This window comes from Melospiza georgiana, chromosome Z (assembly GCF_028018845.1).
Source record: "Melospiza georgiana isolate bMelGeo1 chromosome Z, bMelGeo1.pri, whole genome shotgun sequence".
Lineage (NCBI taxonomy): Eukaryota > Metazoa > Chordata > Aves > Passeriformes > Passerellidae > Melospiza > Melospiza georgiana.
In genome coordinates, this window is record NC_080465.1 from 80,481,250 (window position 1) to 80,496,300 (window position 15,051).

The 15,051-nt window shown below is 44.9% G+C and overlaps 1 protein-coding gene across 1 annotated transcript in view; it reads right to left on the bottom strand.

Moving 5' to 3' along the window:
- LOXHD1 (lipoxygenase homology PLAT domains 1) overlaps nt 1-15,051 on the bottom strand; it is a 79,773-nt gene that overhangs the window by 53,640 nt on the left and 11,082 nt on the right. Inside the window, exons 10-12 of the mRNA XM_058044065.1 lie at nt 10,810-10,991; nt 5,768-5,884; nt 1,170-1,332 (exon numbers count right to left, since the gene is read on the bottom strand). Of these exons, the coding sequence (XP_057900048.1) occupies nt 1,170-1,332; nt 5,768-5,884; nt 10,810-10,991 (462 nt within the window). The remainder of the gene's footprint in view (nt 1-1,169; nt 1,333-5,767; nt 5,885-10,809; nt 10,992-15,051) is intronic.

A 15,051-nucleotide genomic window follows, 5' to 3' on the forward strand; every position in this document is an offset into this window, starting at 1 on the left:
CAATCTCCACAGGGAATAAACCTGGTTTATCAGAGCCTCCTCCAACCTGAGTTCAAATGTTTCCAGAAATGGGTCATCCACCACTACTCTGGGCCACCCTTGCCAGTTTTACCGCTTAGTTATTGCTTTTTAAATTGTCTTTAAAATCAATTAAAGACAATTGATTTTAAAGACAATTTTAAAATCAATTACTAAATGGGAAAACTTAGTCTTTCCCACTTAGCTTGTAGGGAAACTGCAGGAAAAGAAATCTCCCATAAGCTATCAGGAAGAAGGACACCAGTCTTCCTTCCAGCAAGGCACCTCTTCCCTTGGCAATGGAAAACAATCCACATTAATTCCACCCTGACAATGTTCTACAGCAAATGCAAGTCAGACTCTGAAAGAAAAGAAGCAGTGACAGAACTTATTTTCTCAGTTGAATCATCTTGTTTCCAGATGCAAGAGCCAAGAATGAAAATGGCAGCTGAATTCCTTTTGCTCTGCTCAGGATGAGGAAGTCCATGACCTCTCTCAAGGACATAATGAGCTCTGGGTGAGAAAAGGAGATCCTTTTTCTAGAGGAAAAAGAGGTACAAGCAGCTGGCCATATGGTGACTTAGGGGTGAAATTTCAGTTCTTTTTCATTTGCTTCAGCTACCAGTAAAGCCAAACACTGAATGTCACCACTTTGTACGATAAACTCAGAGCTGAACAAGAATTTTTTCTCCTCCTGGGAGGCACTTTAATGAGGTGAAGGTGGCTGCAGTGACCCAGGTTTTAAAGGTTATGCATGTGTACCTGAAGGGCAGCAGGCAAAACTACTTTAGGAGGAAAGAGGAGCATTAATTAGACGCATAGGGTGGGAAAGGAAGAGGCAGAGTGCACAGGACAGGTGAAATTGGGCAAATGTAAGAAGAGAGGTTAGCACAGCCTGGAAGACAAGAATTTTGTTAGGCATCAGAGGAGATATGGAAACTAGGGTGTGGAAGGGTGTCTGTGAAAGGTTCTTAAAAGCCCCAGAGGAAAATAATGACATTATTGCACAGAAGTGCCTCAGTTGTGAGAGAGGCAGAGAACAGGAAGGGAAAGAGAACAGTGGTACCAGCATGGCACTGAACCACACATCCAAATGTTTTCCTTCAAAAAATCAGACAAGTCATCTCTACCTACTCCTAGGATTATATTACCTTCTAAAGGTTCTTCAACTTCTTCCTCTATTTGCTTGAGTGTCCCATCCTTCATGAGCTTTTCAGTAAAGATATCAGATGGCACCAGTTCCCTGACAGTCTCACCATCATCTTCAGACTTCGCAAGCCATCTTTCACAGGGAAATGTGACAGTTTCCGAGCCCTGGAGTAAACATGACAGAGGAAATCTCTTCAAAACAACATGAACACACGTTAGCATTTCCCTTTGAAAACACTCTGACGTGCAGGCAAGGATTTTCAACTCATGTATGTGTGCACGAGTGTGTAGAGGCAGACCTAAAAGAGTGCACAGAAATGCATTTCCTCCAGAGAGAGGACATCTGAGGGCTCTCAGAAGAAGCACTGAGCATGCAGCAGAAAACAGGATTCCCAGTGGGTGTGTGAGAGTGGCTGCATGATCCAGCAGATCTCTGCCCTTCCCAGTATTGAAACTTGTAAATTCCTAACCAGGACTGCACCATTCCTGCTGAAGCTGTGCTTTACTGAGACTCTGCAATTCCTCTTCAACCCTTATTCAGGCAGCATTTTCTTTGAAGTCAGTAGGGCTTTTATTTTTTCCTTTTTTTTCCCTGAGCTCAATACTTCATGATTTTGCCGGTAATTCAGTGACTCAAGCTGGGTTCCAGGCAATTCCCATACATGCAATAAGAGGAGAAAAATAATGATTTAATTTTTGATCTTTTGTTTTGACTTCACTTTGGTGGAAACAAATATGATTTATATCATCAAACAGACAAAAACAATAGAACATGTGTTTTCCACTTGGTAAACAAAATGAATCCCAGACTATTCATTAAGAGCAGACTCCCATAAGGCCTCCCTTAAGATGGCAAGATGCAGGCAGCTTTTCTGCTGGGCACCCCAGGCTAAGACTCCATGAAGAGAGGAGCATGAGCCACCATGCAAGACACAGAGGCCACAAGTCTGAACAAAAAAACCAAAATAAAATAAAATAAGGAAGTTAGTTTTAATCTCACAGTAAATAAATACAGAAAAAAGTCCTTTTCTTTACTGACAAGCTCATACTTTATCTCTTACCCCTCACAGGGACTTTCTGCTCTTTCTAGAATACTGTGTGGCATCACTTTCATATATTGCATGCCAGTGGAGGTTAACAGCATCCCAGAGGGGTTTTTTGGGCTGGAGGGAACCTTAAAGATCATCTGGTTCCAAGGCCCCTGTCATGGGCAGGGACACATTCCACTGTCCCAGGGTGTTCCAAGCCCTGTCCAGCCCGGCCTTGGGCACTGCCAGGGATCCAGGGGCAGCCACAGCTGCTCTGAGAAACCTGGGCATCCCCACCCTCACAGTCAAGAATTTATTTCTAATATCTAATACCCTGCCCTCTGTCAATCTGAAGCCATTTTCCCTTGTCCTGTCCCTCCATCTCTTGCCCAAAATCCCTCTCCAGCTCTCTTGTAGACACTCTTCATGAATAATTTCCACCTTAATTACCCTGCTGTGATTACTTACCAAGCCAATACAGGGCCCTTTCTTCACTACTTTCTCTATTTAAATATTAAATATTAATACATGGCGAGGGAAGGGAATAGATCTCAATGTAGCAGTCCTGAACATTGTTGTGACTGTGTGCTGCAGCCTGGAACTGCAGGTCCTGCCCTCCCTGACACCATCAGTGGGGAGGAACAGCTTGTGCACGCAGGAGCAGATGAACGCTCTGATCACAGCCAGCCTGGAGTGAGCAGGTCACAGTGTCACCACCCAGAGATGCCGGTCTGTGGGAGCAGAGCCCCTCCAAAGGGCTCGTGTGACTGCAGTAGAATCACACTGGAGTGCACACAGCCCAAATCCTCTGCTGCTAATGAGAGCCCATTTCTCCTCCCCTCTGCCGCTCCCCGCAGCGCTGCGGTTTAACCCCAGACAGAGATGTTTAACTCCAGGAGGAGGTTTGGAGCGTGGCATACAAAATGGTGTCAAAGGAAACCGGCAGCACTTCAGGTGATTTCACATCTTTTACTTTCAAGTATTATTTGTGCTACACAAGCAGGATGCAGTGCCTAATAATTCCTGCCTCCTCGTTTCTGCACTGGCTGTCTGACCACTTCACCTGTATTATCTGACTGTACGCCGCGCTGATGAACAGTGCTTATCTCCACACCTGCAGGCTGGGAAGAGAGGGCTTTCCAGAACGATGCTTCAGAGCTGAAACTCTCTCCTCCTGATAGAGATCCCACTTCAGTCACATTCCTCACTGAAGCTTTCAACAGCTCCTGAACATTCATACTGCTGGCTGTATGGGCCGTTGATGCAAACACTGTTTATTTGGTAACAAGATATCTAGGGACTGGAGCGACAGCACAGTGGGGCATAATGTGCACTTACTGCAAGAGTTAATTATCTCATTATTGATAATCACCATGTCATTGCCACGGTTTTTATTGGGGTTTCCCTGTTAGCGATTGTATTAATATTTAAGCAATGTAAAGTGCCCTGGTTTATATTACCAACTATAAAATCCTCTTGCAGCCCTGAACAAAATTTGTTAGAGTCTGAGTCTGACCTAAGTTATCATACCCGAAGCAGGGTATGATACTGTGCTAAAAGTCAGTGCTTTTCCCCTTCTCCAAGTTGTAACAAATGAAATATAATTATCAACTATAATTGGCGTGCCAAGACTTTTTTTTCAGCACGCAACAATCCTAGTTTCCTACCCAAGTGCTTTCAATTTAATCTGAAAAGTTGCTGACCTCATTTTTTCTTTTGCAGCTCTACAGATACATCTAGACACATCTTAGCAGTCTAATCAGGTAGCAGAGCTTTTAGAAGCACTGGCAGCATATTGCTATCCTGTGGCAGGTCATAATATCCTGCGGCTGATCAGCGGCATCATGCAGCGCTCTGCTTTCTTCTTTTTTTTTCCCATGCCATAATCAAAAGATCAGCAGAATTGTGAATCTCTCCATTCCCAAGTCTTTCAGGGCTTTTCTCCCTTCCTCCCTCCTCAGGTTCCCCCCCCACCTGCCCTTCAAAGCTGCTGCAGTGGCTGAGGAGGGGGTGCAGCCCCAGGACTCTCTCTTGGCAAACTGAGGAGCACCCAAGACAGAGCTCTCAGGCACTTCCCAAAGTTTTCATTTTAAGGCCAGTGCAGAAAGAGGCAGCCCGGGAATCTCTTTTCCCTTGGTTTCCACACATTTGGGCACCCCTCTCTTTATCTTCTCCAGCTTGTGACCAACAACATCTCTGAAAACACTGTATAGCTGTTCATTAACCTAAGCAAGGGTTAGGCAATACACAGAATCTGATAATGTCAGATTGTCAAAAAGGTGATAAAGAGGAGCAATCCGAGGGTATTGGCTTGTGAAGAAGCTTGTCCAGGAGGATGGAAATGGGAGAAGAAGAGGGATTTTCTCACTCTGCACAACTCCCTGACAGGAGGTTGGAGCCAGGTGGCGATTGGGCTCTTCTCATGGGGAACAAGGGACAGCAGGAGAGGAAACAGCCTCAAGGTGCACCAGGGAAGATTTACTCTGGATATTGGGAAAAATTTATTCCCAGAAAGGGTTGCCCAGCCCTGGCAGAGCTGCCCAGGGCAGTAGAAAAGTCCCCATTCCTGTAGATTTAAAAGCCATGTGGATGTGGCACTTGGGGACATGGGTCAGTGGTGGCCTTGGCAGTGCTGGGGGAATGGTTGGACTCTATGGTCTTGGAGTTCTTTTTCAACCTAAACAATCCCAGAAACAATTCTATGGTGAGGAGGGTTCAAGGAAGAAGACCTGGGAGTTGATTGTGTAGCAAAGAGAATAAAACATATCCTGTAAATTTTGAAGGAGGAAACAAGATGAGCAGTGGGATCACCATGACTGATCTTGGCATTAGGAGTCACCTGAGGAGTGGGCAGACCTGAGGGGAGATAAAAGCTGACATCCCTTTGGAATAAGGGGAAAGAGTCCAGGTCTTCTGCAATGCAGCTACTGCTCCAATTCTGAGCTGGCCCTGAAGAGGTGATTTTCTTTTGAACCTCCCCAGAGCCAGATTCATCCCTGTTGCTATAGCCAGCATCTGAAAGCAGGACTGAGGGACATTTTCTAATGTGGACAGGACCAAGGTGACCAATCTGACTGCACTGTGTTAGTCTTGTTCACATGAACAGCAGAAAATCCTATCATCTAAATTGATTTTTTAACATGATTCAGAGATTTGCACTGAGAGGCATTTTGCTTGCCTTAATTGTACTGGCTCCTGGCATTTCTTTCTTCCAGGATTAAGGGACTGACAAAATTGTTCCTTGTCCGTGTTTGGCAACAACACTTTTTATTTTAAAATACTACGCCCACTTTCCACTCCCGTCCCTGTGATCCCTCAAAACAGAAGTACGCATGAAAACACGAAGCCCCCCAAAAAAAGTAATTATTTCAGAGCCTTATCATCAACATTTGAAGAACAAAACATGATAACACGCGTTTGTTGTCCCCAGATCCCCAGGCTCCAGCAAGTTTAGAGCGCATTTCTCTTCAGGGAGCAGTTTTTCACTGTTAATCACACTTTGTACACAGGAGATGCAATCTGGGAGATGAAAATGGTGGCTCCTGGGGATGTGCAGGGATTTCAGAGCCTACCTTCCCGTTTGGCAGCAGCCTCCGGATCGTCACACGGTCCAAGTGCCACCCCGAGTTCAGCCCTCCGCCGTTGTGTCCGATGCGGATCTTTTCAATAATGTCACCAACGTCCTCCAGCTGCAGAGAAACAAACAAACAAACAAACAAACAAACAAACTAACTAACTAACTAACTAACTAACTAACTAACTAACTAACTAACTAACTAACAAGCACCAAACCTGTCAGAACCCAGGACATTCCTCTGACTGCTCGAGACCCTGGCAGGGGGCTCAGAGACCTTGGCACAGAGTCAAAAACACCTGTGCCTTCGATTTTAACCCATGGAAACAATTACCAACTTTGTGGAAAGAGTTACAAGCCACAAGGGTTTGAGTAGAATGATAGTTAATTTATCACAGGGTGGAAAAGTATAATTTGGGGGATTTTAGAATAGGGGTTCAAGAGGCGAGATGGAGGAATCTGGGCATGTCCAGTCTTTCTCCTTCTTCTTCTTGTCCTTCATCTTCTGCTGTGAAGGTGACACTTCTGGATTGGTTTAGAGTAGAAACAGTGTCTAACATATGTTATAGGTATTGGAAAATTATTGTAAATAAAGTACACATAGTTTTCAGTATAAAATGCTAACACCACCCCAAGGGTGGTCACTGGGTCTCAACCCAACCTGCTGGACAGACCTCAGCTGGTCAGAAAGAGAATGTATTAAATAAGAGAAAATAAACAACCTTGAGAACCAGAGAACCAGAGCTGAGGAATCTTGACTTCTTTTTCAGTCACAGGGCTGGGAAAAAAGACTCTTTAATATCTCTGGAGCCATTTCAGCAACACAACAAACCCGAGACAAAACCAAACAAGCAGAACCCCCAAAAAATTTAAAAAAGGGAAATATTAGAGTGTGAACAACTGGCGGCTTTTCAGACACCACTTCTCTACCTTATTTCATCTTTTTCTACGCTGTTTGAAGTCCCAGGAGAGAAAATGTTAGTGCTGATATATTGTAGAATTATAAAGTAAAATCCTAGAATAGGTTTGGTTCAAAGGGATCATAAAGATCAGTCAGTGCCACCCTCCTACGATGGGCAGGGACACCTTCCATTAGACCAGGGGGTTCCAAACCCTATCCTTGAACACTTCCAGGGATGGAGCAACCACAGCTTCTCTGTAAAATCTGTGCCAGGGCTCCATCACCCTCACAGGGCAGAATTCCTTCCTAATATCCCATCTAACTCTGCCCTCTGTCAGTTTAATACCATTGACCCTTGTTCTATCTGCCTATATAAAAAGCCCCATATCCTCTTTTTTTAAGTCCCTTTTAGGCCCTGGCAGGGGCTCTGAGGTGTCCCTGGAGCTTCTCTGGTGCAGCTGAGCAGCCCCAGCTGTGCCAGGCTGGCTCCAGAGCAGAGGGGCTCCAGCCCTGGCAGCATCTCCATGGCCTCCTCTGGATTTATGCCCTAATTTGCATTTTGGCTAAAAGTTTTCCTGAACTTCTGCTCCAAAATGGAGAGAACCTTGCTCTGCACAAATCACCCACCATATGAGAAAGGCCTGGCTGCACAGCAGCAATCCTTCATCTCAGGCTTCTCCGCATGAGTGGGAATGAAGGCTTGGAAATTGTCCCTGTACTTGGCACTGGTGAGGCAGCACCTTGAGCGCTACGTCCAGTTCCGGATCCCTCAATTCAACGAGGACACTGAGGGGCTGGAGCGATGGGATAACGCTGGGGAGGGGCGAGGGGAGGCACCATCCCTGGGGCAGACCACCAGGGGTACAGAGACCAGGGGGGCGAGGGAGGAACCATGTGAGGGGGAATATACCCATCCACGTGACCCAATAACATATTTTCCCAACGCTCAGTGAAAACCACTAAATAACTGTTTGGTGCAATACCACAGTCCAGGGCAGGGAACGGAGCTGGGGAAGGGGCTGGAGCACAGGTCTGATGAGGAGAGGCTGAGGGAGCTGGGAAGGGGCTGAGCCTGGAGCAAAGGAGGCTCAGGGGGGCCCTTGTGGCTCTGCACAGCTCCTGCCAGGAGGGGACAGCCGGGGGGGTCGGGCTGTGCTCCAGGGAACAGGGACAGGACGAGGACACAGTCCTAGGCTGTGGGGAGGTCGAGTTTGGACATTTGGAAGAAATTTGTCACAGAAAGAATGATTAGACATTGAAATGGGCTGCCCAGGGAGGTGGTATAGCCGCTGTCCCTGAAGGCATTAAAGGAATGAGGGGAAGTGGCCCTCAGTGCTCTGCTCTGGTGACCAGGCAGACCTGATGATCTCAGAAGTCTTTTCCAGCCTAATTGATTCTGTGATTCTATGAAACTGCAGTGCAGCTGCATCTTAAACTGCTTTTTTAAAATCACTTTCTTTTTTAAACACTTGTGTGCACTCTCTTAAAACTGGAAGAATAACTTTGAGGTTAAAGTTCCATACAAACAGCCTGGCATTTTATATTATCTCCTCTTCTGCCACAGAATCCCAATGTCATTCTGAGAAAGCCAACAGGATGATTATCTTACAAAGTTGCTACTGGGTTTTTATGCCTCACCTTATTAATTGAGTAATTTGTTACTAGTGCATTACTTTTAACTCACTTCCCTTTCAAAGGCTTGAACAGAAAAAATTGAAATTTGCTCCTAAGTATTAGCTTTTGGTTATTCCAGTGCAAACTTTTGTGTAGCTGGCCTTCAAATACCCAAGGCTGGCTTCAGACCTTTGCATGTAGAACACTGAGCTGTCCTTCTGTCCTTGGGGCCTCAGAGTCTGATTTTCTTGGATAGAAAATGGAGCATATCCATTTGCACCACTGGAGACTGCTTTCTTCTCTCCCCAGCCATACAGAAGCAAAGACAGCAATAGTTTTAGAAGGCTCCATAGGTCAGTGGGTCTGCACTACCCAAGGAATCCACACTCTGAACAAACTGGGTTTGACTCCAGCAGCCCTGCTCCAACTTCAGACAGCATAAGATTCACCACAAAATAATTAAACTATCCAAACTCATTTCTAAAACTCACACACATACATACAAGTATGCATTAGGGAAAAATTATTTTTCCTCTTTTGTCCTGTCCAAATACTCATCTTTCACTGAGACTTTTAATCAATAGGTAGCAATAAAATGATGCTTGAGCAGTCAAGATCCATGTTAAAGAAGAAGTGGGCTTTGCCCTGCTCCAGGCATCTCCAGCAAATCATCACTTGGAAGCATAGCAAAGAGCAGTCTCTAATCTTTTGTGTCTCTTTTGCAAAATACAAAATGATAGAGGGAGGTAGAACCACAAAGCAAACAGACAATTCCCAGTTTGTGTTTTCTGAAACCCCCCAAATTGTTTTCAAGGTCTGTTGAACTCCAAATTATGGCCCTACACAAGCAGGTGAAAGAAAAATATATTTTGTTTTGTTCCCATCTCCTGCAGAAAGAGGAACTGGTGAAGTGAGAATGAAGTTTGGGGACAGGTTAATGTGATGTTATAAATTGGTAGAACACACTGCATTTTCTCTCACTTAATCTAAGAAAAGTACTGATGCTTCAGATTCCACCAAAATTGAAATAAATCTTATGTAATAAAGACTTAAGCAGAACACTCGGTTTAAGATTTATACCTGTGGATTAATGCAACGTCTACTATGAAAAATTGTGTGGAAACTCCACCGAAATAAGTCTTATTCTTTGTTTTAAAGGAATCACACTGGGGATTTATTTTATGATTCATGACATGCAACAACAATGTGGGCTGCAAGTATTTTAAGAATTGGTTTAAAATTTCCCTTCAATTACAAAAACAAACCAGACTCAAAATAGAGAGAAGATGTAAAAGCCTCTGTGAAGTCAGTGTTGGTGCTGTAGCAAGGAAGAAGGGAAGGGAAGGGAAGGGCATGGAGCAGCATCAACAGGATAAGCCAGAGCAGGTCTGGCTGTGTTTTTTGCCTCTTACAAATCCTCAGCAATAGGAATATACTGTGAATAGGAATTGCTTAAAACTGTGGATGTAAATGAGCTCACTCTTTGATGTGCACTGGTTTACTATTTGCATACAGTTGGGCAAACACTTCAGGAAATACTTGGTGAGATCTTTCAAAAAGTTAGCCCGGGTATTCAAAAATCACATTGTCTACAGCAAAGAAATGATTTCTCTGCCTGAGGATACAGAAGGAAAAGCATTATGCTTTTAAGTATTGCAAACTGCAAGAGAATCACAGAATCATAGGGACCCACAATAAACATCAGTCCAGCTCCTGCCCTGCAGAGACACCCAACAATCCCACCCTGAGAATCCCTGGCAGCGCTGTCCAAAGGCTCCTGGAGCTCTGGCAGCCTCGGGGCTGTGCCCATCCCTGGGGAGCCTGGGCAGGGCCAGCACCCTCTGGGGAAGAGCCTTTCCCTGATACCCAACCTAAACTTCCCCTTCATGCTGTTTCCTCAATCCTGTCTGCCCATGAGAGTGCAGGGATCAGTGTCTGCCCTTCCTCTTCCCCTCATGAGGATGCTGGAATTGTGGTGGTTTCTCCCTTCAGTCTCCTCCAGCTAAGCAGACCCAGTGCCCTCAGCTGCTCCTCACACAGCTTCCCCTCAAGGCCCATCACCTCCCTGTGGCTTTCTTTGGATGCTCTCTAACAGTTTAATGACTTTTTTTATATTGTGACACCCAAAAGTGCCCTCAGCACTCGAGGTGAGGCTGCCCCAGCCCAGAGCAGAGCAGCAGAGACTGAGCTGGGTGAGTCCAGTGAGGAGCAGAGCAGTGGTGACACATCCTGGTCAGGATTTCCACTCTCACTGTCATTTTGGAAATGACCTCTGGCCCTTCCTGAGCCTGGAAACTCATCCTTGGTGCCAATGGAGGTGAGGAGGAAGAAGAGGCAGGGGCTGACATGACCTTCCTCATTTTGTGACCTCCTATATCTTTGCAAGACTCATCTCAGGCATTATTAAAGCACTTTCTGTTGATTAGATAAATTTGATGGTTTCACAGTACAAGAATAGAGAGGACTAAGGGTGTCTATTGCTGACCGCTGCATGTTCCCCAATGCCCCCCATGCTTCAATCTTACCTCCACGATGAACTGATTCACTGAATTCCTTTCAAAATACATCCTTTGCTCTCTCTTGTTGAGGCACAGGGATTTTTGCTGAGTGCAAATCCCATCACTTCCATAAAGAACAATGAAGACATCTGCATCCGTGCCAGCTCCAAAAATATCACTGGTGTACACTGTGATCTCGTAAGGAACAACTGGTTTAGGAAATGACAAAAAACAGAAACAAGCCAAAAGGAGTTAGAAGCCAGCATAGCAATGCCCCTAAGCTAAAAAAAAATTAGTGAAACAAAAAATGAGTTATAAATCTCAACAGTGAAAGAGGAGAGGGTACCAATCATACACTTGCGGTCAGTTAAATTATCAAGTTGGTCCGTCCTATGAGAATACAAAGGAATTCCCTTTCATAAGGAAATTCCTTTTCTTTATAAAGCAAATTGACCTTGATTTGAGTTGATGTAATGAGTTTTTAGGTTAATCATACGACATTCAGTATACTTGCCATCCAAAGTTACTGAAACAAGATTTATTTCAACAGCTCAAGAGTTAAAGCAAAACATGAATTTGCAAATTGTTGAGCATTTAAGAAGATGGATGAAGTTAAGACAACTGGAGGCAGTGAAAAATATTCAGGATAGTCTTATTGATAAAAAAGTCCTAATATTTCCATTACTAAACACATGACAAAAATCCATCACAAGAAAGTTAATAATTCCTCTGTTCCATTTTTCACTTGGTACCACCCTCCCTGAAACTCTGAGTCAAACAGGTTAAATTACAACTCAGAACCATGGTGAATGCAGAACAGTAATGTTCAAGACCATAAATACTCCCCTATTCTTTTCCTGTAGTTTCTCCAGAATGTCCCATGACCTCAGGATGTGCTGCCTCCTTTTGTTCTATTCTATCTTCACAGCTTCTCAGTCCTGAGTCCTGCTGGAGTATGACTCAGACTTGCTCAGGAATGAGGCTGACCCAGGGATATGGGAAGAGGGGCTCTGCTCCTGGCTCTGCTATGGGCTTGCTGAATATATCCTCAGTTTTCAAGGTGAGATGGTGTTCAGCTCACAGAGTAAGAAACAGGTTTAGATGCCTGCTCATCAAGGTGTGTGCATCTCCAGATGTCAGCAATAAAGTCAATAAAGTGCAGAAACACTTAATCAAGGAACGAAGGCACTTTCCTTGGGATTAGCTGGATCATTCCCCAAATCCATGATCAAATAACCATGATGGCAATTCAGACATTCCACTGTCATGAGCACATGTGGTGTCAGGTGTGCCAAACTGTATCCTGTCCCAAACTGTGTCCTGTCCCAAACTCCTTTAAATCCTTTCTGAAATCAAAGCACCAGGTAAGGCTTGGGCATCACTGAACAGCTCTGCAGGGACCTCTCCTGCCTCAGGAAGAGGCTTTCCCTCAGTCCCACTACCCACAGGCACAGCCTTCAACACCAGGATTCTGCCACGCCACGATATGCTCCTGGCCATCTCTCTCCCATGCATCCCTAAAATACTTCCATTCTTTCCCATCCCTCACTACAGTCTTGTCAGCTTGTCATTCTCACCCTCCTACTCTGCCACATCTTCAGTAGTTTTTGATCTTTACATTACAGCAGCTTTCACTGTGTTTCAGAGTCAGCATCTCTGTTAGGGTAGGGAGAAATCTCTCAGCACCACCTCTATTGCTGTTGGAGTAACTCTGATTATCCATATAAGACACTAATCATCCATTAAAAGCTCAGGCTCTCTAAATACAGCTCTCAGGAGGCCACAGATGAAGAAGTTTTCTTCTACAGAGAGTCAGCCTGGAGATACTCAATATTCTTCCTGCCCAACCCAATGAAATCTGCTCTGCTGTGCTGCAAGTAAACTGGAATAGTTTCTCCAGAATGTAAGAAGAGGGGGAAAAAAAATCCTGCATACCAAAAATCACACACTATGCATTATGAATTAAAAATTATCCTCTCTGCTGAAGGCTGTAGCACTTGCTCTTGTTGCTTGAATATTAACATCAGCTTAGAACTGAATCAGCAAAGCAGCGCCCTAACAAGGTCACCAACAGCACAACTTTCAGCTGTCAGATGCCCAATTCATTTACATGGCACTTTTAAAGCTGTATCCCCACAGGGATGATTTTAATTGGACTGTGGATGACATGTTTTCATCGTGAAACAATTCTGGCACGAGTCATCATAAAACAAATCAAGCCAGTTTAGTTACCTCTGGCAAACTGAAACCCACAGGTTAATTGCTAGGAAACCAGAATGTAGTAAACAGCACAGTGGGGATGGTTGAAATGGTGAAAAAGCCTAAGCTGACAGCGGGCCTGGTGCAAAATGTTTGCCAGAGAGTCCTGACTGCTTCCAAAGGCTGATTGTGGACTGCTGACAAAAATCAGGATAACACGAACTATGTGCTCAAAGGCACAGCATGCCAGAAGCTCCTACATCATTAAAATATTCAGTATTAATAAATTATATAGTCAACATCTGCATCAAAATATGTATTGATAGGGATAACATGGAAAAAACAGAAGGGATGCATGTATTGAGTCTCTGAGGTACAGTCACTCCTGTAAAAGGCATCACTTCATCTATTAATCAGTTTATTTTTTCTGATACAAAGAAATGGAATACTGCATCCAGCTCTGGGGTGCCCAGCTTAAAGAGGACATGGAGCTGCTGGAGGGAGTCCAGAGGAGACGATGGAGATGCTCCAAGAGCTTGAGCTCTGGAGCCAGCCTGTCCCAGCTGGGGCTGTTCAGCTGCACCAGAGAAGCTCCAGGGACACCTCAGAGCCCCTGCCAGGGCCTCCAGGGGCTCCAGGAGAGCTGCACAGCCCCTGGGGACAAGGCAGGCAGGGACAGCACCCAGGCAATGGCTCCCACGGCCAGAGGGCAGGCACAGATTCTGGCACATTGGGAATTAGGAATTGCTGGCTGGGAGGGTGGGCAGGCCCTGGCCCAGGGTGCCCAGAGCAGCTGTGGCTGCCCCTGGATCCCTGGCAGTGCCCCAGGCCAGGCTGGATGGGGCTTGGAGCAGCCTGGGACAGTGGGAGGTGTCCCTGCCCATGGCAGTGGGTGGAATGGGATGATCTTTAAGGTCCCTTTCAATTCTGTGAATTTACTTTGTCTTCCACTGGACTGACAAAAGTGCAGAAGGGAGCAAAGGGAACCCTTTCTTCTGCTCCAGAGAGTTTGGACAAAGAAGGTTAGACATGAGAAATAAAAATACCTTGATCAAAGAATAGGTGAAGCACAAAGACATGACAATGGCAGATCTTCAGAGAAGAAATTATTTCAACTTACAGGCTGCAGGGATCTGAACATGGGAGGGACCTTCAACATGAACCTCTGTCTTCATAGCAAAAAAGAAGGAGGCAAAACAGCTGATGGCCTTCCTTGTGGTTATTCCTACAACTACTTGTGAAAAAGGAAACTGAGGCAGAGAAAGGGAGTTTGGGCAGCTCTAAATTTTGATATCTAAATAAAGAACTGCAGGCAATAAGGCTTTTGATACCTTCAGTGCATACACTGGGGATGAGAAGGGAAACTGCCTCGGTGTGAAATTTTTTAGCTCTTCTTGTGAATGACCAGGGAAGAACCTGTCAGGCAATCAACTCCTAGGTGTCAGACCTCATCCCTCATCATTGTGGCATCCAACCCAATGTTAGGAAAAGGCAGTTCTGACAGTACCCTGACAGTAAGCAAAATTCATCAGCCACTTGAAATGAAGCAGATCAGAGAGGGACAAGTCAAATACAATCCCAGGGCTGAACTCTGCACACTGTCAAGGATGCTTAAGAAAGGGAAGCAATGAGAAGGGAGAGGGCTAAAAAGTAGGCAAAATATTTCATTTATTTCAAGAAAACCATGCTGTCTGATACTCAGTATTCTGCAAGCAGGAAAAGAAGTTTCCAGAACTAAAGAGTTTGAGTTGCCATAGCAGACTTGAGTTTATACTTAGGAGCTGAGTAGGGGTAGTGTTTACCCAAAAAATTAATTTGGAGGGGAGTGAAGAGTAAGGAAAAATTGGAGAACGCTAAAAAAGGCAGACTGGTGCAATACTTTTAGAAAAGCACCACACTAAAGAAACTCTGGAAGAGGGTCTTTCAGCAAGAGAAGAGTATGCAATGCCAAAGGCACTGGAAGAACTGAGACTTGGAAGCAAGACCACAGTGTCTGCTTTGGCACCAGAAATGGCAATATTAGAATGGAGCAAGATCAAAGGGAAACTGGAGACAAGAAAGACAGCTTGG